At 40.5% G+C, this 25,421-nt stretch overlaps 2 protein-coding genes and 1 long non-coding RNA gene across 5 annotated transcripts; 2 read left to right on the top strand and 1 right to left on the bottom strand.

Moving 5' to 3' along the window:
* Positions 1 to 1,050: 1,050 nt before the first annotated feature.
* On the bottom strand, positions 1,051 to 7,436 carry LOC113022781 (uncharacterized). 2 transcript variants are annotated; one of them, XR_003272450.1, is made up of 3 exons: positions 7,389 to 7,436; positions 4,573 to 4,688; positions 1,051 to 1,298 (listed from the first exon to the last, which is right to left on the bottom strand). It is a non-coding gene; the product is annotated as an uncharacterized LOC113022781 (long non-coding RNA). The 2 variants fall into 2 exon arrangements; XR_003272449.1 differs by lacking the exon at positions 1,051 to 1,298 and adding an exon at positions 3,088 to 3,148.
* On the top strand, positions 1,292 to 3,857 carry LOC113022780 (globoside alpha-1,3-N-acetylgalactosaminyltransferase 1-like). Of its 2 annotated transcripts, none has more exons than XM_026168563.1 (3): positions 1,292 to 1,603; positions 1,881 to 1,943; positions 2,228 to 3,857. In XM_026168563.1, the coding sequence occupies exons 1-3, from the start codon at positions 1,570 to 1,572 to the stop codon at positions 3,184 to 3,186; spliced, it is 1,056 nt and encodes a 351-aa protein (XP_026024348.1). In that variant the 5' UTR covers positions 1,292 to 1,569; the 3' UTR covers positions 3,187 to 3,857. The 2 variants fall into 2 exon arrangements, with proteins under 2 accessions (XP_026024348.1, XP_026024346.1); XM_026168561.1 differs by having other exon boundaries at positions 1,878 to 1,943.
* ell2 (elongation factor for RNA polymerase II 2) lies at positions 7,433 to 19,555 on the top strand. The gene is made up of 12 exons (XM_026168560.1): positions 7,433 to 7,637; positions 10,574 to 10,621; positions 11,120 to 11,244; positions 11,359 to 11,522; positions 13,776 to 14,035; positions 14,298 to 14,422; positions 15,106 to 15,184; positions 15,284 to 15,947; positions 16,425 to 16,497; positions 17,019 to 17,190; positions 17,747 to 17,791; positions 18,902 to 19,555. The coding sequence occupies exons 1-12, from the start codon at positions 7,506 to 7,508 to the stop codon at positions 19,016 to 19,018; spliced, it is 2,004 nt and encodes a 667-aa protein (XP_026024345.1). The 5' UTR covers positions 7,433 to 7,505; the 3' UTR covers positions 19,019 to 19,555.
* The last annotated feature ends 5,866 nt before the right edge of the window (positions 19,556 to 25,421 follow it).

Below are 25,421 nucleotides of genomic sequence, written 5' to 3'. Positions count from 1 at the left end.
AATCTAGAAATCAACATTATTGAACACATGAATCACAATTTCAAGGAGGCACTAAAAGCACTGAATTTATTGCCATGTGATTGCGTGCAGCTGAATAACTGTTGAGTGTACGACTACATTGATATTTTGTCCAGAAAGACAAGCAGTGGGTGCAGATTAACCAGCGGATGCACTTTGGATTTTTCTGAAAAGCTTCTCTTTTTGAGGCTCAAAATGAACATTCATATTTTTCTTAATGGAAGTAAATTTAAGCCATACAATGCTAACACTCACTTAGCCATGTTCTGTAAAGAACAGTATTGCTATTTATAGAACATGACTAAATCTGCTGTTTAATCCACAAACCTTCTGAAACCTTCCAATAGTTGATTTATCAATTTATTGTCATATAATTGTGGTTTCCTGAGACTAGAGACTCTGGAATCCCCTAGCTTGTCTTTTAGCACTAGAACTTGCATAAGCAGCTTTTACATTAAAAACTGGTAGAGGCATTTATGATACCCAGAAAATAAATAACTAAAATAAATTAGTGTAGTGTTGCTTAGTCTTCTGTGATCCTGAACTTATAAGTGATCATATCTCAGTGTAGGGACCAAAGCCCTGCATTGACACCTCGCACTGAAATTACAACTTGCTGAGAATAGAAAATCTGAAGGAAATGAGATTTTCATGCACTGTCTGTCTAAAATCTACAATTTCTTTTAAATTAAATAGAAGTACTAATTGTCCTAATAAGTTCTATTTTGTTAATTTGCACTGAAATGGGGCCACTGAGCTGCATATGTACACTGTCCAGATGTGTTTTAAACCTCATAAACATGCATTAAACCCATAAACATTCAAATATTTGCTTCAGTTACTTTATAATAACCCTCTTTAATTGCTTTTTTTTTCATGTGAGAGTGACAATGTTTTGTCTTATTGTATGATACTTGTTGCAACAATGCAACAAGCAGTTAGAGCAGCTTCTGTCACTGGATTTGATATTGAATAGTGCCACCTTGTGGAGCAGAAGGAGAAAGGATAAGGAAAAAATGCCTGATGCCTGCTGTATGACTTATCTGTGCAAATCTTGAGATTTAAAAATGAATTTGAGGAAGTTGTCCTTCTATTTTGAGTATCCTGTACTGTCTAAACAGAGGGGAAGAAGGAAAGAAGTGTGGGTGTAACACTACCTTTTAATGGTTTTCTTGCCCTGTTATGTCTTACTCTCCTCCCCTCATCTCCTCCCATTTCCCTCTTTTCCCTTCACATCTGGCTACTTTGGTTTTTCTCCAGAAGTGAATACTGCAAAAAGCCTGAAGAAGAATGTGAGAGGGGGGAGATGAAGAAAGGTATGTGAAGAAAAAGGAGAGGAAAATATTATAAACGCAGCGAGAGAAAAATACAAACCATAGGGAAGATGTGGGAAAACTGACCCCGAAAAAAAGTCCTGGTGGAAAAACAGTGAGTTAAACAGTAGATTTCCAGGAAGAGACAGAGTGAGCAACAGAGAAACACAAACAGAGGAGCAAAAAAATAGTGCCTTCGGGAAAGGCTCTGCGTGTTTTACCACCAGCAGGTCACAGTATGGCACTGTTCCCTTTCTGCAAGGCGTCATCAGGTTAGTGCAATATCTATGACCACTGCTCCACCTCTTCGACTGATGTCAAATCTGGTTGTTTACGCCTGATTGATTTGTGCTGTATTTATGTACGCTAAAACTGGATTACTTTTAAGATGAAGAGACTCACATTGAATCAAGCAGAAAGAAGAACAGACATAAAAAACTTGCAGTTTTTTAAACCTATCATGCGATACAGAAAAATGTTAGTTTTATCTCGTGCAGTCCCATGTAATGTCAGTCTTTCTTTGCATCTGTGTGTTTGCCTTTCAAGCAGGACCAATCAGAGTGAGCAGAATACAACTAGTCCTGTGCTGTTTTCTCCTGTCTCTTATCATATGTAAGTGTACAGAATAATGTGTTCTGTTCTACCCCTTTGTGTCACTGCATACACCTAGAAGAGTACACAGTAAAAAACCTCAGCTGAGTCATGTGCTCAGTAAAACACACGCTTTTAATTAATTTCCACAGAAAAATGTTTATTTTTTTGCTTTTGGCTTCACTTGGGACAGATTGCTATGAATCATCTCCTCTAAATATTTTGCGCATAGTACAAGTTACAAAGTAGAAGTATATAAGATCAGTTTGCACTGCACAAATAAGCGTCTGGTGTTTCCTCCTCAGACTACCTTCATGGCAGCAGAGCTGCTGCCAGAGTGCACCCAGCTCACCCTATATTTCATCCCTTGGAAATGGACAGGGGGAGAAAAGTGACAGACATGGAGGTGCACAAGGGAGCAGAATCGCAGACTCCTGCAGAGACGCCATGGGGTGCTCCCTTGGTGTGGGGTGACAGCCGCCACTCGGCATCGTGCAGGGCTAAATTTGCACAACGGGAAATGCGCATTGGTCTGCTGGCCTTTGTGGTGGGGACTTATGCCCAGTTCATCAGGCGTTTCCTGTACTCGGCTGAAACCTACTTTCTTCCTGGTCAAGTAGTCACATACTACATCCTCACAGATAATCCCCGCTCTCTGGATCCCCCCGTCAAGCTGGGGCCTGAACGAGAGATGAAGGTGGTTCCTATTGCCGAGCTGCCCGGGTGGGAAAGGCTGGCTCATCGTCGAATGACCCTTCTTGGTGATGCCATCCGAAAATCAATTGACAGTGAGACTGATTACATCTTCTGTGCTGATGTTGACCAGGAGTTTGTTGCTCCTGTTAGAGCGGAAATCCTTGGAGACCTGGTGGCTACACTGCACCCAGAACTCTATGGGATGCCAAGAAATGCTTTCCCTTATGAGGATGATGAAGGCTCATCAGCTTACGTGGAGGAGGATGAAGGAGACTTTTACTACACCTCTGAGTTTTATGGCGGGGCGGTATCTGAGATGTACAAACTTGCTCTCGCTTGTTCTTTGCTCATTCTTCAGGACCACGCTGATGGGATAACAGCCAGGGGCCTAGAGGAGAGCTACCTGAACCGATACCTGATTGACCACAGGCCGACCTGCGTGCTGTCCCCAGAGTACAGCTGGTGGGATTCTGACCTGTCTGCTCAAGTGCCTGTACATAGGCTGCTGTCCTTGGGAAGGCAATGTGAGTCTTATAATGATAAGCAGAGAGAAGAACACAAATGTTGATTTTTTTTTAAATGAAAAAAAAAGACCCATAAATCTACACAGAGGACTGTTTCTATTGTTATATCTGACTGTGCTGTTATGACAGGACAGATGATGGAAAGAAAAGATAACGGAGGGGCACATACTGCAGTTAACGTCACAATTTCCATTTAACTGTTTGTTCTATAGGCCAATAAATGCAGCCTGCAATCACACCAGAGCAAACTGCGCAATCTGCACTGAATTAAAGATCCATTTGGGGGAACGATCCCCTGCACCTCCTATCTCTGCCAGAGCAGACAAAAAGAAATTGACCTGTCTCTTTAAAAGGAAAGTCCTGTCTACTCCATTAATGTCAGCCTCAGAGATACTGCTCCATTGGCTTTGTGGTCAGCAGCGATAAGAGTCAACAGAGTAAGTGCACTCTTTTCCCCACAGTGGCCAATCATTAACGAGAAGAGCTGCTGTTTCAAGGTTTTTAAAGACCAGGTGGCTGAAAATGGACACAACAGGATGCTGTCTGCCCAGATTGCACGTGTCTAAATTTGAGCTTTGTGAGAGTAAATGTTTTTGAAAATGTTTCAGGATGTACTGAATAGTTTCCACTATAAGCTGGTTTATGACTTGGAGTAAAAAGCAAACTCAAACGACCTGATGGTGGTTGTTTTGTGTTGTCTGTGCCTTGGCCTTTCTCGCTCTCTCTCATTCACACACACACACACACACACACACACACACACACACACACGCACAAACATACACCCACATTCTCACTTTGCTTTCTTTTCCATGTGTGCTGTGTTTTAATGGGAGGCTTAAACAGCAGCAGATGTTTTCTTCTCACTGCCAACAGAATCTGTCCTCGGGGCCAGACCGCCACGTGGAGTGAAGTTGAAGGTGGATTTCAAATAATCCTGCAATACAAGCCATCACGGCTTGCTACCTGCATGTTTTTTGACTCATTACTGGTATTCAAATTGGAACAGAATTACTCAGTGGACTTTCTGTCTCATAACACCCTGCTTTCACATATCGACAAATGCACAGAACACAAAGTGATTTCCGTGTGCAGAGTTCCTCAACATCTGGGGCTAGTTTCACTAAGACAGACTGACTGTGCCTTACATCTAAGTAGTCAAATTAATGTACTGAGAAAAAAAAAACATCTTGAGTATTTTTTTTTATCTTTTTTGAAGCCACTATCACTGTGGCTGTTACAATGGAAACCTATTTCTTCTTTGGCTATAAAAAGGGGGAAAGACATGGATTTTATGAATCTGTATTTCTTTAATTAGATCAGCAGTCACCAGAACTATAGATCAGCCTGTGAAACCACTCCCTTGCTTTGAACACCTGCTTTGAAAACCTTTGTTACCAACAGTATAAAGGGTATGTTGCTTAGTTTACCTTTATTCTGTCAGTCTGATCCATGATCAGTGCCCCTTTTTCATTCCACTATGCAAAGCAGGTTAAAGCAGGTTTAGTGGTGGTCAAAGAGAGCATATTTCCAGGAGCAGCATAACCTAAAGCAAAAAAGAGACAACACAGAAATCAGTGATGTGAGAAGATATTAATCTGAATATCAAATCTTACTTTGCTGACAGATAAATCTGTTGTGCTGGATGAATAGGACAAGGGTGATTCCTTCAATTCTTATTATATAGAATAGGGTTCAAACTCATATACTTCCTTGAGTGGGCTGTACACAAATGCAAAATTACCTGTTGAAATGTTAAAGAGTCATCAGTGGCTTGAATTTCTTTGGCTTCCCTTATTTCAATGTAAAACAGGCTTTGATCAGTTATCTCTAAAATGACTTTGGTGAGTGGCTTAATGGTGAAGTATGAGGTTACTCTTGCTGTATACCATTCCTGCACATTTTTATTGCAGGGATAGCCTGGGAAGTGTGCATAAATAATAATAATAATGGACTGCATTTACAGAGCGCTTTTCAAGAACCTCAAAGCGCTGTACAATTCCATTATTCATTCATTCTCACATTCACACACTGGTGGAGGCAAGCTACAGTTGTAGCCACGTCTGCCCTTATTAAATAAATAAATAAATATTATTTATTTATTTAAAGACTAAATAAATAAATAATACAGCTAAATAATTGACATGTGTGATTTGGTATCCACATTGTATCCACATAAACAGACATGTGAAACCAAGAGGCCGTTTGAAGCCTACAGCTCACCCCGCCTACACGTGTCTGTGCTAAAGGAGAAATCTTGAAGCATCTGGATAAAATCCAGTCCAGGATGTTGCTATGAGGCACTGTACCTCTGCCTGCCTATTAGTCTCAACTACAGTTCACTGAAGAAGTAGGTTAAAGTGTCGGAGAACACCGGTGATGATGGTGCAACAAAATCTTTCACATATAAAAATTAGAGCTTTAACAGCTTAGGTCTCCAGGTGGAGAAATACTTCATTTTGTTGAAATGATATTCCAACAGGCCGAGGCAAGTTATACATGATGTCGAAGAGCATCACACTAACCAGCAGCTGGAGAATGAACAAGCTTGCAGTTTATGTGATCAATTAGCTTCTCTGCAACAAAAGCTGTTGATACTTTTATACGCAGCTTTTTAAAGAAAACACATTGTCCACACTATTGGCAGTGTTTATAGAAAGTGTGATAAATAGTTCCAAGCACTAACAATATTGCACTACTTCTTAAAATATAACCACAGACACAACAGCATGACAGAAGCTGATACTTCTCATTCACATTAATGTATATGAAAACTCTGTGGAGTTTAATGTGTGTTAACATACTGGATGGAGTTTTCTTCATTATTGATATAGTAAAAGAACATGTAAGAAGGAGTATTCAAAGGCTGAGGAATCATACCTCTAAATGTAAACCCTTTGATCTAAGTAGAATAAGTGCATCTTCATCACTCTTCAGACTCCACTCACTAAAACCTCTGTTTGGCATCAAAACTGAAGCCTGACTGGTCAAATCATGCATTCATTAATATCAACACTCAGCTCAGTTTAAACTGTTTTTGTGCTCCAGGTAACAAACTTAAGCATCACGTGTTTAATGTTTAACCTGAAAACAATGGGTGTGTAATTTTTAGGTATTCCTAAGCTTCTACCAGGCGACACTTGACACCTCTGTAAACACAGAAGCTTTAAAATCAAGGAGTCCTATCTTTGTTTAATTGTTTGCACACCAGGCAACCCATCAGATAAAGTAGAGCACGACTTGAGTTGAAACGACCTCACACTTCATATTTGCATGTATTTGATCCAAGAGAAGCCACAGAACAGGTTATGTAATGCTTATGAAGTACAGCTTTCCTCCCAGCCAGGGTTGTGTTTCACTATTGTCAAGCAGATAAAGGTAGCTTACAGTCAGTGGTATTAATGAGCACACTGTTGAAATCATGTTTAAATAAACTTTATATGTGCATATGTTTTCTAGAGAAATGAAAAGAGTTACTTTGTCAGTGCGCTGATGTATAAGTTCTCAATATGTTTGTGTGTGGGCATGCATGCAAGTGTGTGTAACTACTCAAGGGGAAGGGTGGGGTAAAGAGCCATGATAATCTGCTTGATTCACACAAGCTTTTCCCCACCCTGCCTGGGGCTAAGCCAATAATCACCATTCCAGGGGACTGACACTGGGAGATAGTCGTCCAGCTTACAGGGGGGTGAAAACTTGTGCTGATGTTATCTTATATGCCATATCATTAAAGGCACCATATAAAATACTATCAAGCTATAGGCCAGTATGGGTGTTTATAGTTCAGAGAGGTCCAAAAGTAACTGAAATTCAGGATAACAGTGGTAAAAAACTTATTTGAAAGGAAAGGTACTTGTTGTAGACTGTATGTTGCTCCAGCAGCTACCTTTCACAGTTTCGGCAGGTTAGAATCAGTTTCACCGTGTCAGCAAAACACAGCAGGCAGAGGAAGAATGCGCAGCTGAAAGAGGTTATTGGCTTACACAGAAGGGGGACTACTAACTAGTAATTTTTCCTCTTATAGTAATAAGCAATTCCTGCAGTCTCGTTTTATTAAACACATAGCAAGATACAGCTGTGAATTAGGCTGCTAATCATATCTAAGTTATAGAAGAAATGCTTAATATATTATTAATGCCCAAAAGTCTTAAAAAAAAAACCATATATATCTTTACGACGTACTTAAAAGTCGCTGTGGTAAAAGTTGAAGAAGGAAAAAATAGCAAGCTGACAAGTGAAGACATACAGAGGTGTGAGTCCTGAGGGCAGTAAGCGTAATCCCTCCCCGTCAGAGTGCGAACAGTGAGCTTGGACTGCTAAATGCTCCAGCCTTCAGAGGGACGATGGTGGAGGGCTGGTAAAGATGGCGGCGCTCTCCGTGGATGGGAGATACGGATTAAATTGTGGCCAACAAAGCGCAGAAAGAGTCACTGTATTACATGTAAAGTTAACCGAGACAGCACTGAGGGCGATAGAGACCTACCAAAACTGTACGGTGAGTAAAACGCCGTGTATTTCAAGAATAAGGACTCAAACTGACACTGCTCGGATCAGCTAGGAAGTCCCAACTGCCACGCATAGCTAAAAGCTACAAAGTTAGCTAAGCTGTTGACAGAGCGAGTTTCAGCTGGGTTTTTTGATCACATTAGTTGGGTGTCGTGAAAGTAATCAACGGCAGAAGATAAATGAGACCTTGGTCTTATATTCTAGCCAGGTTTTACGAACTGACAAATATGATTTAACGTAAAAACCTGTTGGTTGAGCTGGACGCTGATTAGCTAACGCTAGCTCTACGTTATTATGTTGTGCTGACCAACCTAGTCCATTTTTTTTCTTGCCAAACTAATGTTGCTTACCAAATTAGGAAAGTGGTAGGCTCATATCGACGAATACACTAGACAAGCTTCATGAGCATAGCGTTTTAACATTAAAATATTAAATCGCAGTCAAGTAACCTGAACTTTTTTTTCGACGACGTTATATATTAAGAGCAGGAGTGGAAACATAGCAATAAATGAGTGATAATCTAACTTTGATCACAGGTTCGTGCCGTTTGAAGCATGTCGATGACTGGTTAGCTTGCCATATGTTTAGATTTAGCCAGCTGGCAAAACCTAACAAAAACCTGGCAGGGATATGGAGCTCCTAGTCAGGCTCGCCCTTTTTTAACTGTTTAACTTTGTTATAATCTGTTGCAGTCCAACACTAGCTAGAGATACAACTGAGCAAGCATCTCCAAGGTTTTCATAGGACAAATATTTATTTATTGAGTTTCTTTCTTTCTCTCTTTCTTAATTCATTCAATATATATCTTTTTCTAGTTGGCATCAAGCTTCACTGAGAAGAATGAGCCAGCATTTATAAATATGTCTAATACAAGACCTTAAAAAAATGAAAGGAAAGCAAGAAGAACAGCTTATTTTTGTCCTTTTCTCTTTTTTTTTTCTTTTTTTTTTTTTTTTTGCATTAATGTAATGTATTTCCATACTCTTTCTGAACTAATTCAAGCCAGTGTGCTGTAACACAAAGTAGTGCTTTTAAAACTACTGTTTGCTCTGGATCACTGCATGCCTGTGCCGATTAAATATAACTTGTTAATCTTGAACCGTACGAATGGTGTAATCTTGTTGAGGTGAATGCAGGTGGACTAATCTGAACCTCTGCAGTCTTGAATAAGGAGGCCTAAAGCCAGGTTACCTGACTTTTCTCTGCCAACAACAACGCTGTTACGTAACACACTGGCCAGGTCTAGGTCTCCACTCAGGGATGATACATTATAGCTTGCTAGTAGGCTATAGTGTGCTGAGGTTTCTGAGACTTTATCATTTTATTGCATATACACTTACCTGTCCGTCTGCCAGCCACACATTGTATACATTCTTGTATGATAAGCTTTGGCTTATTGTCAGCCCCGTGAGAATTCCTCTTGCAAATATATGTGTTTATAAAATGTGGATATAAAGCAAAATCCAAAATGATTATTCACACGGTTTTGTGACAGCTGGCAGGCTGCGTTATCACTTAGTTGAGGGAATTCTTTTGTGACAGCCCGTGCTACAACCTTATTGGATGTGGTAATGTTGGTCTGTTCTCTGCACTGAACAGCAGCCTGCAATCTCTTGCTGACTGAGCAGCCAAAAACTGCCTGCTTTTTGTTTCTCTCTCCCTCTCGGTAATGTGTGCTGTAGCTAACCCAGTCATCGAACTCTGGAAGCCGGCTATCTTTGTCTTTCTGTGGTGATGTGAAATGTGATCAGAACGGTGCGAGTGGGGGGAGGAGGGAGTATGGCTTGGAGTAGCACAGCTTTTACAACCATGACATATTTATTTCAATGTTTAAAAAAAAAAAAGTGCCCATTTTATCCAGTCACCTACTTCTTGAGTCGCTTTAGGAAGACTCTGCAACGTGGAGAATCTGTTAAAATGCGCATACCTCCCACTCAGACTAGTTCACAAGTCTAGCTGACTGGTTCTTCTGTGTACTTAAGCCGGGTGAAGAAACTGGGAGTCATGTGCTTCTCCCAGCTTATTGTATACCGCTGAAGAGCAGCCACCACATATTTGTGGCTGTCACTCTTATTTCAAGTAGCCACTGGCACAAATGTAAATAAAAGAGATTTAGAAATCTACTATTTAAAAATATCTGGTTTGTTTTTAGTGTCAAAACAAATCATTTCACCTACCACTTAAAGACACAGGTCATTTTGATTTATATAGCCTCTCTCTCTCGCTCTCTCTCTCTCTCTCTCTCGGCCCTCAGGTAAAGATTGTCTTTAAGTGGCTCGCTGAGCATTATATGCTGCAAATCACCCATGGCTTCAGAAAAAAACATGCAAGCTGTCCATACAAGGAAAACTGCAATAATTGGGTGACTGTTTAAATAGCTCTGGCCAGACCGATGTGCTTTGAGCTTTGGAAATGTGAGGCTTCACACTATTTGTCTGATAATTTACTGACCAAACAACCAGTTGGTTAATTGGTGAAATAATCTGAAGATCAGCAGCAGCACTGCATCAGACACAGCGCTGTTAACAAGTTCCCAGTTGCGTGATTGACAGGGATTATCTTTGCTGTGCTGCCTCTTCATTTTTTCTCTTTTGCATCATGAATACTGATTATGACCTAGTTACTTGCTCTCCCACAGACAAAGAAGGCACGTGCTCGTCAGATATCAGCTGGCTGTCAGCTATAGTCCTAGCAGCATGTTTTTAAATGTAGCCTTTAAACAAACATGCAGAGCAAGTGGTTAAGCATTCAGCATTTGTCTGCATTATGATGGAAGCATGTTATAGGAGGACTGGGAGTAAAGTGTAGTGTAGATTCTAGGCCTTTATTTTCTGTTTTGTTTTTTGTTTTTTAATGCTTATTTATGTCTGTATATATTTTTTGTTTCAGGGGTTAAAGTATATGTGTGTTTCCCATTATTTGCAGAATGTTCCTTCTCTGCGGCCAACGATACAGTTCAAGGGACTACAAGGGGTAAGTCCAACAAGGAAAACAAAAAACCTGGTTGTATTTTAGGTTGTGAGTCTTGCATTAACTGATAAAAATAAGCTTGCCAGTTGTATTCATTGATCCTAAAATCAGTAAAACCACTTAACAATTTCTGGCATTAACTCATTTTAGCACTTGTAATAAAATATAAATTCAATACAAAATGGCCAATTTAATGATTTTAATGATTCAAACGGAATTGTTTATAAAGCAAGATCATTTCTTTTTTTCTTTTTTAATGTGTGTTTTCCTCTGATGTTCCTCTCGATAAAATATCAAGTTAATAATTGGTTCATATATATTTTTGTATGATGTATGTACTCCATAATGGCATGGCTCACCTCCCATTAGATGATAAGAACTTGGGTTGTCCTGTTTCCTCGTAACTCTTAAATTGTTCACATCATCCTCTATAGCTCTACTGCTGAATACACTGTTATACTGTTTGTGTTATACTTAATATGTATGTGAATTATTTGACAGCGCATTAAGATTCCCAAGAGTGACTCTTCTTCAGACGCCTTCCACAATTTTGAATTCTATCTGTCTAATGTGGGCAAGGACAACCCTCAGGGAAGCTTCGAGTGCATCCATCAGTATGCGTCGAGGTAGTGTTAATAGCTGGTCAGCTGAATCAACTGTTACTTTCTTACCACACGTTGCTGGAAGGTAATCCCTCTCTTGCATTACATTTCTCCTCCACACTCCCTCTTTGTCTCTAGCTCAGGGGCCTCACACCTGGCATTGTTGGCGACAGTACACGACAAGGTCACAGTGTGTGCCACCAATGACTCCTACCAGGTGACCCGGGAGCGCATGACCCAGGCTGTGGAGGACACACGAGAACGTGGGACCAAAGTCATCAAGCCTGGTGGTCAGTACAGAGGTAAGACCCTTCCTACAATCTCGCTTATTTCCCACTGCCGCAGTCAAAGGGCGGTGTGGATCCCACATGTCACCATGGCTTTACAACCCCTCTTCTCTCTTTTCAAACTCTGCCTCTTTTGAGAGCCTGAATAGGTGAAAGCTGACAGACTAACTCTATTCAAAGCCATTATTGCGACTGACTAAGCTATTTTGCCGTCTCAGTTTTTTCCAGATTAGGAGTCTGTCTGATAATGACAAATGGTGGCAGATAAAGCTAATGCTGTTTTAGTAATGCATAGCTTGCCACATAGTACACGCTTTACTTTTGTTTTATTGTGTTTAACATTTATCTTTTCAACAAATTATGTCTTCATGTTTTCCTTACACATGAGGGATGTATAGTTGTTACAGTGTTTTATATACAGATAGCTGTTGCTCTTAAACTTGCTGCATGTTTAGAATGACTGCTGGTACATGCAGCTAATCTAGGCCTACATTAGGTATTCCCTGCTTTTCAGATGTCTGACAACAAAAAAAGAATGCGTAAAATTCAAATACTTTGGCTTATGCAACGTTAAAAGATAGTTTGACTGATCACAGAGAGTTGATACTCAGCAATGTAACCAGACTGCATTCACAGGCCGCGCCTGGGTGCCAGCAAATTTAAGAAGACAACTTTGTTGTCTTCATCTTCTACAGTAATCAAGTATTTTAAATTTCACTATAACCCACGGTAAAGAGCTGTTGCCCTGTTCTGTATTTATTTTAAGTTTTCTGATCTCTATCCTGATCTGAATTGTGATGAAATTTTGTTGCTTGCCAAAAAAGAAAAGGAGGGCAAAGTATATCTGTCCCATTTCACTATAGAAATCGCTACAAATCCCAGTTTGTGGTTTAAATGTCATTATTTTCACACATACAAGTAAGCATTTAAAAATGTACACTATTTACTGTAGATGTAGTCTAAAAGCCTTTTATTTTTCTGAGCCCTGGGGATATATTTGTATATTTGCATGTACTGTCACATAGAAACTGGGAATCGAGATGATGTACAGAAAAGGGGGTGGGTCAGTCGTTTGTAGCACCTGGTTTGAAGTAAGTATCATATTTACAGATGTGCCAGGGGCCTTTAGATTCTTGTTTTCGCAGGCTTTTTGTTTCAGATAGCAGCCTCTAACTTTCCCTAATCTTTGTCTGCCTTCTGCAGTCGCATTTAAAAGCAGTAACTCTTAATAAATGTACAGATGGTCTGTACAGAATATCTCTTTCTGAAGAAGAAAAATGTGATGCAAAAGCATTACGCCTGCTAGAATCTGTCACTGATCTCTGTCACTGTTTGCGAGTCTTTTTCCTTTTCTTTGACGAGGAGGGAGGGGAGGAGTTTTTCCTTTCTCTTCCTTTCCCTAACCTTAATCTTTTAAAGAGCTTTAGAATTTCATAATGACCATGAAGAGGTATACAGGGAAGTGTTGACACCATGATTAAGCACATTGCTCAGTAATAAGGTTTCTCTGGCTTTAACGTCAACACTTTAAAATGGGTTCTCTAAGCTGCTTAGTGTAGTTATGTAGTTTGGTATGGTCAGTTTTCTTGCCACATACACTTTCACTGGAAATGGCATTAACATCAGACCATATTGTCACTGGTTTCAAAAACTGAAATCGTGAATGTCACTGACATAACAAAAGCACTCATTGTGTCTCTTATATTCTGTGGTTACAGTTCCTAATGTCAGTTTGAAATAAGGTTTGACTTGAGCAGCTCAGCTTCTTTGGTCTTCCTACATGCCATTGACACTCTCACATGATTTCCTCTCAGAAAGGTTCAACCCATGTGTAGGTGACCAAATCCTGGTTAATGTCATTCACATACAGCAGTGGAGGATTTAGCCTACTGTAATCCATTAGTGAACACAGGTAAAAGAGTATTATGGTATAAGTTATTCCTGGTCCTTTAATATACCTTTAAAAAAAAATATATATATATATATCCCCATCCCCAGTCCATAGGTCTGGCATAGATCCATTTAGCCTAAGCACATTGCCAGGATTGTAATACACTGGTGGAAACCCTGATCCATTTCTTTAAGCTCTCACTATTATAATCATTGGATCAGTCCTAATGTATGTGTAATGTAGATGCAATTGACACCCACTTTTAATAAGAGATGTTAATCAGAAGTTCTTATCTGTCAGCGTAAAATAATCATCTGTGATGAGCCAGTCTGCCGAGAAGAGAAGTCGTAACTTTCCATTTTCCTTCTGTTTTGCAGGAAAGCAAGTACATATCCGTAAGCCTGCACTATCCACCCCAGAAGTGGTCCCAGAGCGTAAACGCTCCACACCCATCAACCCAGCCAACACTATTCGTAAGTGCCTTTCCAATAACCCTGTATCGCAGCGGCCGTTCAGAGACCGCATCATTCATCTGCTGGCACTCAGGCCCTACAAGAAGCTGGAAGTGCTAGCACGTTTGCAGCGTGACGGTATCAACCAGAAGGATCGCAACTCATTGGGGACCGCCCTGCAGCAGGTATTTCCCAACAGGAGAGTTGCATGAGTTTGAACAGATTTGTCTGTTTAAGAAGGCTAACAAGATTGTTGCTTGCAGATCTGCCTGATGAAATCCTGCTCACTTTATTAATGCTTCATTCATGAGAAATGAGACTGTTAGTCGTTGAACAGTATTTACATACACAGATGTTTAGCCAGCACAGGATGTACGAAGTATCTATACCAGTATTCCTGCTGCCACAACTTAACTTTGAAACTCTGTGTGTTTCTATGCAAATTAGGTGGCAAACCTGAATCCCAAAGACAATGCATATTCTCTGAAGGACTACATATACCGTGACGTCCAGCGAGACTGGCCTGGTTACTCAGAAGATGAGAAGTCTCAGATTGACCGGATCCTGACTCGGTACACAAGCAGCCAGTTCAGCTTTTTATTCTGATTAATTTTGAGTTGCCTTTGATTAAATTAAAAGCAGTCGATATATTGAAAGGAAATGTACAGAACGGTAGGATGTGAAATACAGAGCAGAGATCCTCATGCTTGAATAGAAGCATCAGTCATTTGGTCACATGGCAAAAGACCCAAAATATAGCCTCAATTATGCTCCTAAATGGTCTCCTGCTTGCCTGTAGTGATAAAGCATTTGTTCTTTATGGTGTGTAATTGGGCTAACACTGTTTACACTTTAAGCAGAAGTGGTTTTACATACATGAGCACAGTTTCCAAAAGAACGAATGAAACGCTGAAACTCATGAGAGAGTGAAGAAAACACACTGTTCTGTTATCTTGGTGTGTGGCTACAGCCTGCAGTACATGCTATAGCTTCTATGAAAACATCAACACTGTTTAGACTAGCTTGTGGTACGGTTTATTTTGACATTAGCTACACTACAGATTTGTGTTTTAGAGCCATTTCTTCTCCTTCTTGTGTTGTGGCATTGGAAAAATGTAAATTAAGCCTCATGAATATGACCAATCCACATTTTTAGCAGGTCTTAGTGTAATGATGGTTGAAGGCTACCCTCTAAGTTGCCCTTTCTTGCCACTTAGACTGTTCCCCACTGATAACACTGTCTTTTCTTCAATAGCAAATTAGGTCTTCCTAATGAGATAACTGCAACCTCATCCAGTGGTTCTCCCAAAGACAGCGCTCCCACATCGCCTCAGGTACCTGAACAAAAATTCTCTAAAGCTCAACCCATGGTGTTATATGATTTTTCAGACTAAATTCTGTGGTTGGTTTCATTGGGGGGGGGGTTTTGGCAGAAGCGTCAGCCAGACTTTGATTTCATTGATCCTTTGGCACCGAAGAAAGCCCGCATCTCCCACCTCAGTAATCGAGGGCCAGCCGCATCCTCCTCGGATCGCCTTGAGGACGAGGGCAGCCTCAGCTCTAAACGCTCATCCCTACCCTCCAATGTCACCTCAGGCCCTCCCACTCATCTCCCCATCTCATCCCACCCACCTGCCCCCTCTCACCAGCAGCCTAGCCCAGCTTCTAACACCAACTCACCAAGCACCCCAGAGGGCTGTGGCACCCAGGACCTGCCCGTGGACCAGAGTTCCTCCTGCAGAGATCCTTCACCCAAGTCCTTTTCGTCCAATAGATCCCTGCAGGATCGCTATCAGCATCCTAACCCCGGTCCCAGACCATCCCCCAGCCCTCCGCCTTGCACCTCACTCACAGTTACCTCCACTGTCATTTCTAGCCCTCCCTTGTCCAGCATCACCAGTAAGAAGGTTAAAAAGAAGTCTAAGAAGCACAAAGACAAGGATCGAGAAAGGGAGAAAGGGAAGCGAAAGGAAAGAGATGGCAGTAGTTCTCATGGTGTTGTGGAGCAGGCTGTAGAAAGTCATAGAGCCAAGAAGAGGCAGAGCCCTGATGAAGAGACCAGGAGAGTTATCAGCAAAAGTTCTCACAAAGATCAAGGTGCGTTTCTGAATCTCTTGTATGGACCGCTGAATCAGATACCTGCAGTTCTGGAAAATTTATGTTGTCACTTTAACTCAGAAAACAGGACAACAACCTTTACATTACAGGCCTCCATTTCTTTGCAGCAGCCTTTACTTTTTCAGCAGCTGCACCACTGATTTCATGAGAAAAATGGGTTTGTCTTTTCCTATAAAAGCAGTGCATGTCTGTCCATCAGTACCTTTCGGTCCTGATTATATTGAATGAAAAATCCTGTGCTGTGGGTTAATGTCATCATGCAACAAACATTTACATTACTGTTGAAACATCAGGGATCAACTAAAAGAGACCTGTTCATATTCTTTACATCAGAACAAGATGGTTAAAAATAAAATCCTGTTGTTAGACAGTTTTCCATCATAGCAGCGGTGCTTATGTTTAATGTTCATTATAAATTCTGCACTTAGATTCTTGCATATTGCTGTCTCTCCTCAGACTCTTCAGACAAAGAGAGGCCAGTCCAATCCACTGAATTTTCATCCAAAATAGATACACCTGACTATATCCTGTAAGTAACTGTTATAATTCTAAAAGGGTCCATTATCAACAGTCTTTTTTTTTTTTCTTTTTTTTTTTAAATTTCCTCTTTTCTCACCACAAATTGTGAAACAATTGCAAAAGAGGATGTTTTGAACAAACACAAGTGAATTAGAGTAGACAAGAATTAGGACACGTGAAATGCTGCTGTAAACACAGATGTGTTTCAGTGTGCATGCTAGTATTCTTTGTTCATTGCTGTACAAGGACTGTTTTGTACTTTCCACATCAGTGGTAATGAGTTCAGGGAATATCTTATCCGTAGCACATTTGAAATGGAGAAGTGCAACAGATGTTGAACTTCCCATATGTCTATAAATGGCATGACCTTTTCAAAGGTGCATTCAGAATAAATAAAGTTTGGAAAGAGCATGTTCATAGTCCAGTGCTGGTATTGGTGTTGTCTGTAACAGCTCTTTCTGGATTGAAATTTCAAATTAAAACTTACTTTGTCACCACTTTAAAATGGATCTAATTTTCCTTTGTTTACAGGAAGTACACAGCATTGGTGTCCCTCGACCAGCGGCAAAGCTACAAGGACGATTTCAATGCAGAGTATGACGAGTACCGCCTGTTGCATGGACGCGTGGAGAACATCACCCGCCGCTTTACCCAGTTGGACGCCCAGTGTCGGAAGTTGGCCCCTGGCACCAAAGAGCATCAGGTCATATTGAAACTTTTTGCTTGGATACATTTTCGATGATGCTGGTGATGACTGCAGAAAGACCACAATCATAGAAATGTGACACAGGCTGTTCTCTCTCTTAATGTGTGTTTTAATCATTTTCTACATTATTATACATTTGTGGTCCTGTTGGCTGTGACAGAATATAATGAAGTCTTTGGCCTTTAACCATTCACAACTGGCTCTTTGTATACTGCTGTCAAACAAACAGGAGGCAGTAATGATGGACAGCTTATTCATAATCAACAAAAAGTAATAGTGTTGTCAAAGTTTCACAGCTGCTCCTCAATCCAGAGACACCTGCAACCAGCAGGCGACAGACATTTGTTTAGAGTGCTAATAGTTTCATTCTGTGCTTTGGTTCAGGGTCCTGCTTTTTGTCCCCAGCTATCAGAGCTTTTGTTTTTTATTTCCTTAAAGTAAATGTAGGTGGGTCAGTATTTCATTTATCTACAAAAAGTGAAAGAACACGTGTTTGTAATGTTTATACATGACGTCCATTGGGAACAACTAATGACTTTAATCATCTTTACAGAAGGTGCAAGAAGAAATAGTGAAAGAGTACAAAAAGATCAAACAAGTAAGTTACACAGGCTGTCATCATTTTAAGTCTTTGTGTGCATTTCTGCCTTTTCCCCTGATATAACCTAAAAACAATGTGAATTCTATAACCAAGTCTTTACTTTTTTGAATGTTTGTTGCATTAAGTTTGGCCAAAATGTTGTCACACTCCATAATCACGCTCATTCTTAAGATCTGAATTAGACACACTACGCATATATGTACTGGTGGCAGGGTGGTATGTGCACACCTGTGTAAATGACACGGTGTTTTAACTGATGTGAAAAGGTGCATTAACGTTAAATATTAAATCCTTCAAATATTAGTGCAGTATTGTTGCTTTATATTCCATGTGCATAAAAATTATTACATAATTGGACATGTGCAGAAGCTCTTTCTGTCCTAAGACCATTCGGAACTGTGAACTTATTAGAGTTTAGAGCCTGATTATTTCTTTGACTCCTCTTTTGCATACCAATCAACTCAATATGGCTATAAAATGTATTAAAGCAGGCTAAATATGAATGGTCACAAATACCGGTAAGGAATGGCAGCTGTGAGAAAGTGCTGAAGTCATGACGGCATGCTGAGATAACTTAATTTCTGAGCAGGAAGACAAAGCACCTCCTCATGGATTTGTATAGGAATGTCAGGCATGTTTAGCTAGTGCAGGCAACGGTAGTGCACTGTTTCCTTTTTGCTGTGTTTGTTCATGAACAAGGTGTCAAAGGAGAGCTTTCTGAAGCGAACTCTCTGCCAATTCTTAACAAAAGTGCCTGAAGTATGCAGAGTAAAATCCGGATAAACTGGAATTGTGGTCAGTGAAACAAAACAGACAAATGTCCACAGTAAAGTTAAACATTTTCATCACAACTTTTAACCTTTTTAGTGTTTCTTGAAAGATGCCCTAAAAGTCTCATAATCTGAAGTGCTCTGTAAGGAAGAGTGCATGCCACGATTGGTCAGAAAATAACAGAGCATTAGCAGGTTGACTTCTTTTATTTTAAGGATGAACAAAATGTGTAATTTGTTCTGCACTTTAAAAAATCAAACCGAGTGCAGCTGAACTGACATTTTCTTTTTTTCCCCCCTTTTAAAAAAAAAAAAAAAAAAAAAAAAAAAAAAATAGCACAGCCCCAACTACCACAAAGAGAAACTGCGCTGCGAGTACCTGCACAACAAGCTGGCCCACATCAAGCGGCTCATAGCTGATTTTGACCAGCGCAGAGCCCAGGCCTGGTCCTGAGGGCACAGTAGAGAACAGCTTCACTCATCAGTATTGAGAATGGAGGGTCAAACCAAGAGCATCTGTCCAGCTGTCTCTTAGCTATTGAGACCCCTTCAGTTGCTGCCTTCGCAACAGCTCCTTCCCCTACTTTCCTTACCATTTTTCCTTCTCCTGTTTTCTTGCTTCATTCCTCCTTTTCTTTTTGACCTTTGATTCCACAGGCTTCATTGGTGCCTGCAATCCTGCTTTTCGACTTTACCCATCAATCCTTTGCTTTTGCAGTATTTTTTTTTTTCTTCTTCTTCTCCTGTGGATTTGACACCACTGGACCAGTGGAAGGGGCTGTCTGCATGTGTGAGCGGGTTTGTCTCTAACTTTTGAAGGACTTTCTCTTCAGACAAAAGTATTTTTGAGCATCAGATATAATATTAACATGTATTTAAGTAAAACAAAAAAGAGGGAGATCTATTTATTTTGTGACTCGTAGTGCAAAGTAAGAGTCTGCAAATGATATATTGTTTAATTTTGTTTTTTAAACAATGCAAAAAAAAAAAATACCACAGGCCTTATGTGTTTTGACTTTGTGAAGCCATTTTGAACGCAGATCCATCTGTCATCTCATCTGACAAAGATGCCTGTCTTGCCTCATTTCCTCTCATCACTTCAAACGGCAGTGGATAACCACACTTCAATAAATTGCTGCCGAAGCTGAATTTGAAGCTGAAGAGGAAGGAAATGAGACAGGAAGAAGAAATCACTTGAGCTGATTAAGAAGCAACAGTTTGTGTGCATGGGTTGTGAATTTAATTGCAATGATGAAATGGTGTTGAACGTTGGCGTAAGCCAACCCCTCCCCCCACCCTGTCAGTAGGGGGCAGTATTTCCCACACCAAACAATATTTAATGTTCACAGTGCATTATGTATGCCTTAAGGTGTTTACATTCGGAAATGTCGAGCTGGGGCTTGGAGTCCACTGGCTGTACAAAGGAACTACAACTGCCTAGAAACAGGTGTGTGTGTGTGTGTGTGTGTGTGTGTGTGTGTGTGTGTGTGTGTGTGTGTGTGAGAGAGAGAGAGCGGGCGGGTGGGTGGGTGGTGTGCAGATGTCAGTGATCGAGAGAGGAAGGGATGTAAAGTCTGGAAGGAGTGTTACAAATTGTGAGTGTAGTTGTATGGATGTGTATTATGTTGAATGAAAGGAAAAATAGAAATGTGGAGAAGAAATGAAGAAATATAGAAAACAAACAAAAAAAAAAGCTGCTATAATGTTTAAAACCGGCCAGGAACACTCAGGATCGACCTGGCTGGAGTAAGAGTACCTGATCCTACCTGAAGAAAGAAGGAAGATCCTTATTTGGTTCTTCTCTAGACCCTGCAAAGGAATAACCCCCCCCCCCCCCCCCCCCCCCCCTTCCTCCCAACCTCTCGAGCTTTATCCAGCGGCAAACAGGTTTTGTTTTTTTGTTTTTAAAGGTTTGAAAGGAAGCAAAATGTTATCATCCACCAGAGGACTTCTCTGTATTATGATGTCAGTGCGTTTGATTCTCAGTTGGAGCTCCACACAGCAATGAAAGGTGTGAGTTGGAGCATTTCTTTTTCAACATGGATACAGATTTGGATGAATGGCTTCTATGAAATTATTTCAATGAGGGAAATTTTATTTACTAAGTTGTTTTAGAATGTTTGCCAAAAAATGTAATTGCCTTTTGTTTCTTTGGTCATGCTTCCATGGAGTCAAATTTCTGATTGGGGCTAATGTTGAGAAGTCATTGATTATGCGATGTCTCTCTTTCACTGAAATAAAACTTCCTTAAATGTAGGGATGTAAAAGAGGAACTTTGTCATTGTGCTGTTGACGTGTGAAATATTTCGCAGACAAGAGTCTGTACTTTGTTTTGGGGGGGCACTGTTTATTTTCATTTCCCACAAAAATGAATATTGTTCTGTCCTGTTTTTCATTATATGTGATTGTGGCATTCTGTCAGATAGTCAGTCTCTGCAGTAGACTGGCTCTTTGGGTTGGTTGTCAGAATCAATTTGGGTTTATAGCAAACTCTCCTTAACTTTTTATTTTGGACAGATAATTAGCACTTGTATCTACAAGGTGTCACAACAACCGAAAAATGTCCATCCCGCTGTGGGGGAAAGGGCTGGTATTTGTACTGTTTTTCCTGGTTGTGATAATTTCCCAGAATTAAGAGCTACAAAGGGCTACTTCACATAACTTCCCTGTAAGAGCTAATTCAGAATATAATGAACAAACAGTATATGAATCAGTGTGGAGGGGTTTAGTAAGGAATACCGAGGAAGTTTTAGATTTCCCAGCAATGTTTAAACAAGAAGCCACAAGTCCATTCTGAAAGAAATCTGATTCTGCCCATCTGAAAATGTACAAGACATTTCAATAAAAATCAACACAGTTTTACCTGAAAGATGTTTCGCTTCCTTTTTTAAAAAAAATTTTTTTTCCCCCCTTTTAATCACAAAATATAGTTATTATTAAATCGTGTTGGGATTGTTTTTTGTTTGTTTTTTTTTACAAAGGCTTGTATGCAAAAGACAATTAAAAGTAGAGAGATGTATAGTACAAAGACTTAAGAGTGGGTTAGTAATTAAAAGGTACTTAAATATAACTTTTTCTAATGGCATCAGAGAGTGGCTTCATAGGAATGAGATCCAAGCTAGCTGGCAGTAATCCAGTGTTTCAAAATTCAATTTCAATGAGAGGTACAACTAACGTTAAAATATCCTGTGACCTGTCACACGTATTTTAATAAGATTGGTTTTCAGAAACGAAATAACGGTTATATGAGCAGACATAGCTGGACTGGCCATCGGGCATACCGGGCATTTGCCCGGTGGGCCGCTGGCGATTTTTTGTTTTTTTTTTGGAAGGGTATAAATAATGAAAGGTGTTGGATTGGCCAGTTGGTCATGATCGACTCTGGGCTGGACCAATTACAGCCGAGGAGGTCGGATGCACCCTCCCCCTTGTTTAGCAATCTTATAGACGAACTAAAGAAAATGGAGAACAAAAAAAGGAAAGAAGGTGCAGAAAAAATTAGGACCAAAAAGAAACGAGCCCTTCAGGCAGACGCTGCCAAATGTGTAAAAATAACTGAATTGTTTGGCGGTAGCTATGGCATAGCTTCCACAGATTTAGCAACATCAGCAAGTGGTGGAGGCCAGCAGGTGGATAAGGGAAAGGGGAGGCAAGAGGAGGAGAGACCGAGGCGGCCGCCGGTCATAGTGGCAGAGGAACTGAACTTCAGGCAAGAAGTTATGACCTGCTGTCTGTGTCAGATATAAACCAAGTTTAGTTGTAGTTTGTTTTCGTTGTGCTGACTTTTTACAGGCGCTTAGAATAACTGGTACTGCGTACTAGCTAGCATGATGGAGTTTATATACTGCTGGGCGGGTGCTATGAAGTTACTGATAGTAAATTTTATTTTATGCTTTAGGTTAGTTTCTCAAACTCCTCAAAATCTTAACAAATTGTGCCAATCCTTACATGTTGCACCAGGCTGATTTATCATCTAAAGTGGAGAAGTCTGTGACAGGAGACAGGAGAGCAGCAGAGAGAGATGGAGAGATGACTTCATGTCATCCATGAGGGATGCATTTGACATATGTTTCACATATTATAGCCCAACAAGTTACTCATAGCAATTTAAATACCAGCAATCAGTTTTTGGCAGACTTTTTGGCACAACACCGGCTATTGCAGTTAATAATACAACAGCTTCTTGCCATTTTTTGTGTTTCTTTTTATCGCTGTGTAACTGAGCTCAATTGAAAGCCTGCATGCGCTAGTACCTCTTGCCACAAGTTCCCAGAATCCTTTGCGGTTTTACCCCTGAATGACGTCACATTTTTGGTGGGCCGGTCTCTAGTCAAAATGCCCGGGCCGATTTTTTGTCCCAGTCCAGCCCTGTGAGCAGCTGCCTACTACTAATGTCTGCAAGCAATGAACACAAGGTAGAACATGAGTTATCTGATACTAGTGTCCTGGTTACTGAGTGGGCCCAGAAAGGGATCATATTTTTTTTGTGATATTCTAATCTAAAAAAATATATAAATACTGAATTTCCCAGAGGAACCCACCCGAGGGATTAATAAAGTTTCGTCTAATCTATTTTGTGTGACTAACATTCAGATGGTGCATTTCTGTTCACTTGATGACAGGGCAGATAAATGCCAACACCTGGGGGTGATGACCCTCAGGAGGTAGAGCAGGTCATCCACTAACTGGAAGGTTGATGGTTTGATCCCTTGCTGCTCCAGACTGTATGTCTCTTTGAGCAAGATACTTGCTTACCAAGTTGCTTACCAGTTTAAATGTTACAAAGGTGTAGAAAGAAATTGCCTGGGTATGTTGTGTAAAGCACTTTGAGTACTCCAGTATAGCAGAAAAGTGATATATAGCAAGCGCTCATCTTCCAATTCTTTCATTTTTTAGCTTCACCTCATTAACATTTTATACAGTGTTGCAACAGCTTCATGCACAGAAGACAGACACACAAACACCTGCTGAAGTCCTCAAAACTGCTTTTGTGGTTAAAGTAAGTGTGTCTAGCAGCACATTTTGCCACGATCATACACACAAAGAGACAGACAAGCTCACAGGGTGTAAACAATACCAGCCTCGGTGATGCAGCTGGTAATAACAGAGCTTAGATGGACTGGTGTATGCAAAAATACCCACAACTGTAAAACAGTTATGGGTACTTATGGGCACACACACAATAAACCCAATAAAAATGTGCAAGATATAATCATGAAACTTTATAACAGAGTAGTTGAGATCAAAATGATGGTTGAGTCTGACCCACAAACACGGAGTAAGGGGCATCATTTATTCTTTTTAATCTGTAGCATGCATCCTGTGACTCACTGTGAGAGGCAGCTTGATCTGATGTTTGAGTATGTTTTAAGATGTGTGGCGTGAGAACTTGTATTCTTCACACCTTCAGTTTCACTTCTTGGAAACAAAAATGCAAACACTTATATATGTTCCACCCTCATCTAAATGCAAAAAAAAAGAAAATCAGGCTACCTGTTCGGATATAACATCCCTTGTTTAACAAAGATTCATGTGGTCCCCGGAGTCTCTCATATGCCTGGAAGCTTTCCCTGCACCAGACAAGGAAACAGCTGCATACATAATATGCCTCCGGCCTCCATGTAGCTTGTCCCTGTGGCTTGGGGAAGAAAACCGGTGAGACTCAATTAAATCAGTGACAGATGCCGTTCTGAATTCCAAAATATCACTTTGGTTCTTATTTCTTATTATACTGCTCTCACTATGACAATTCAGCATTCACATGTTCCTACCCTTTATGATGTCTCAAATTTATCCCAGTGGCCTTGCTGACGAGGCATTGCCACAGGCTGAGAAGACATAATCCACAGAGAAGCCAGAAAAGAATAGACTTGGATGTAACCCCTCTGTAATCACCAACGCTGGTGATAACAAACTGGTTATTGCAACATGATTTTTTTTAATTTTATTTTAAGTATTTGAAATAACATGAATTTTTAATCTAACTGTAGAACTGATGTACATAACAAGTTAGTTTACATCACTGACTATAAGTTTTTATGCTGTCAGCTGTATTTGAAACACTCATTTGGTAAGTGAGATTTGGGGGAAGAGCCCTAAAAAAATTCCTACAACTTGAACTTGGTGCTTCTGTGAATTGCTGCAGCTGTCTGTGGGTGCCCATGCTCTAATGCAGTCTGCACATAGATAGTATAAAACATTCAATTCAGTTTTATTTATATAGTGTCGAATCACAACAACATTCGTCTCAAGGTGTTTTATACTGTATGGTAAAGACCCTACAGTAACAATCAAATGCTCCCTGTGAGTAAGCACTTGGCAACAGCGGAAAGGAAAAACTCCCTTTTAACAAGAAGAAACCTCAGGCACAACCAGGATCAGGGAGGGACAGTCTCCTGTTGCAGCTGGTTGGCAGTGAGAGGAGGAAGACGCACTGTGGAAGAGAGCCAGAGATGAAAATCGCTGTTCCTATGTCAATAGCAGCAGCGATGTCATCTATTGGTTTGTGGCGTCCGATTATGAAACCTCAGGGAGGACACTGGATGCTTACAGGATAAATGGGCACACCTGCATTCAGTACAGTCTGAAACTACCACTTGAGCCTACAAACTCCAGCGGAGTCGCCCCCTGCTGCCCGTTAAACATAATGCAGGTTTAAGATACTTCTGAACTGGCTCTACTTTTTCAGACACACAAGCAACGTGCATCTTACGTTGTCTACTGGTCTGCAGTAGTGTTTAGATTTGTGTCAGATGACCAACAACCACTTCCCTACTCAGTGGTTTTACTCTTGTGGCTGTCCGGTTCGTGCCCAATCTGTGCGCTGTCTCTTTAAGAAGGAGGGCGTGACTTGGAAT

This window comes from Astatotilapia calliptera, chromosome 5 (genome assembly GCF_900246225.1).
Source record: "Astatotilapia calliptera chromosome 5, fAstCal1.2, whole genome shotgun sequence".
In the NCBI taxonomy this organism is placed as follows: domain Eukaryota; kingdom Metazoa; phylum Chordata; class Actinopteri; order Cichliformes; family Cichlidae; genus Astatotilapia; species Astatotilapia calliptera.
Note: the sequence above shows the minus strand (reverse complement) of the source record. Positions and strands in the feature narration are given on the sequence as shown.

What these genes read in the sequence shown, in the direction of transcription:
- LOC113022780 (XM_026168561.1), top strand. Translation starts at nt 1,570, where the DNA reads ATGGCACTGTTCCCTTTCTGCAAGGCGTCATCAG. An exon ending in TTTCTGCAAGGCGTCATCAG is followed by an intron (nt 1,604 to 1,877) that starts GTTAGTGCAATA and finishes TTGCCTTTCAAG; the next exon opens with CAGGACCAATCAGAGTGAGC. An exon ending in TCTCCTGTCTCTTATCATAT is followed by an intron (nt 1,944 to 2,227) that starts GTAAGTGTACAG and finishes TTTCCTCCTCAG; the next exon opens with ACTACCTTCATGGCAGCAGA.
- ell2 (XM_026168560.1), top strand. Translation starts at nt 7,506, where the DNA reads ATGGCGGCGCTCTCCGTGGATGGGAGATACGGATTAAATTGTGGCCAA. An exon ending in AGTTCAAGGGACTACAAGGG is followed by an intron (nt 10,622 to 11,119) that starts GTAAGTCCAACA and finishes ATTATTTGACAG; the next exon opens with CGCATTAAGATTCCCAAGAG. An exon ending in CTGGCACCAAAGAGCATCAG is followed by an intron (nt 17,191 to 17,746) that starts GTCATATTGAAA and finishes TCATCTTTACAG; the next exon opens with AAGGTGCAAGAAGAAATAGT.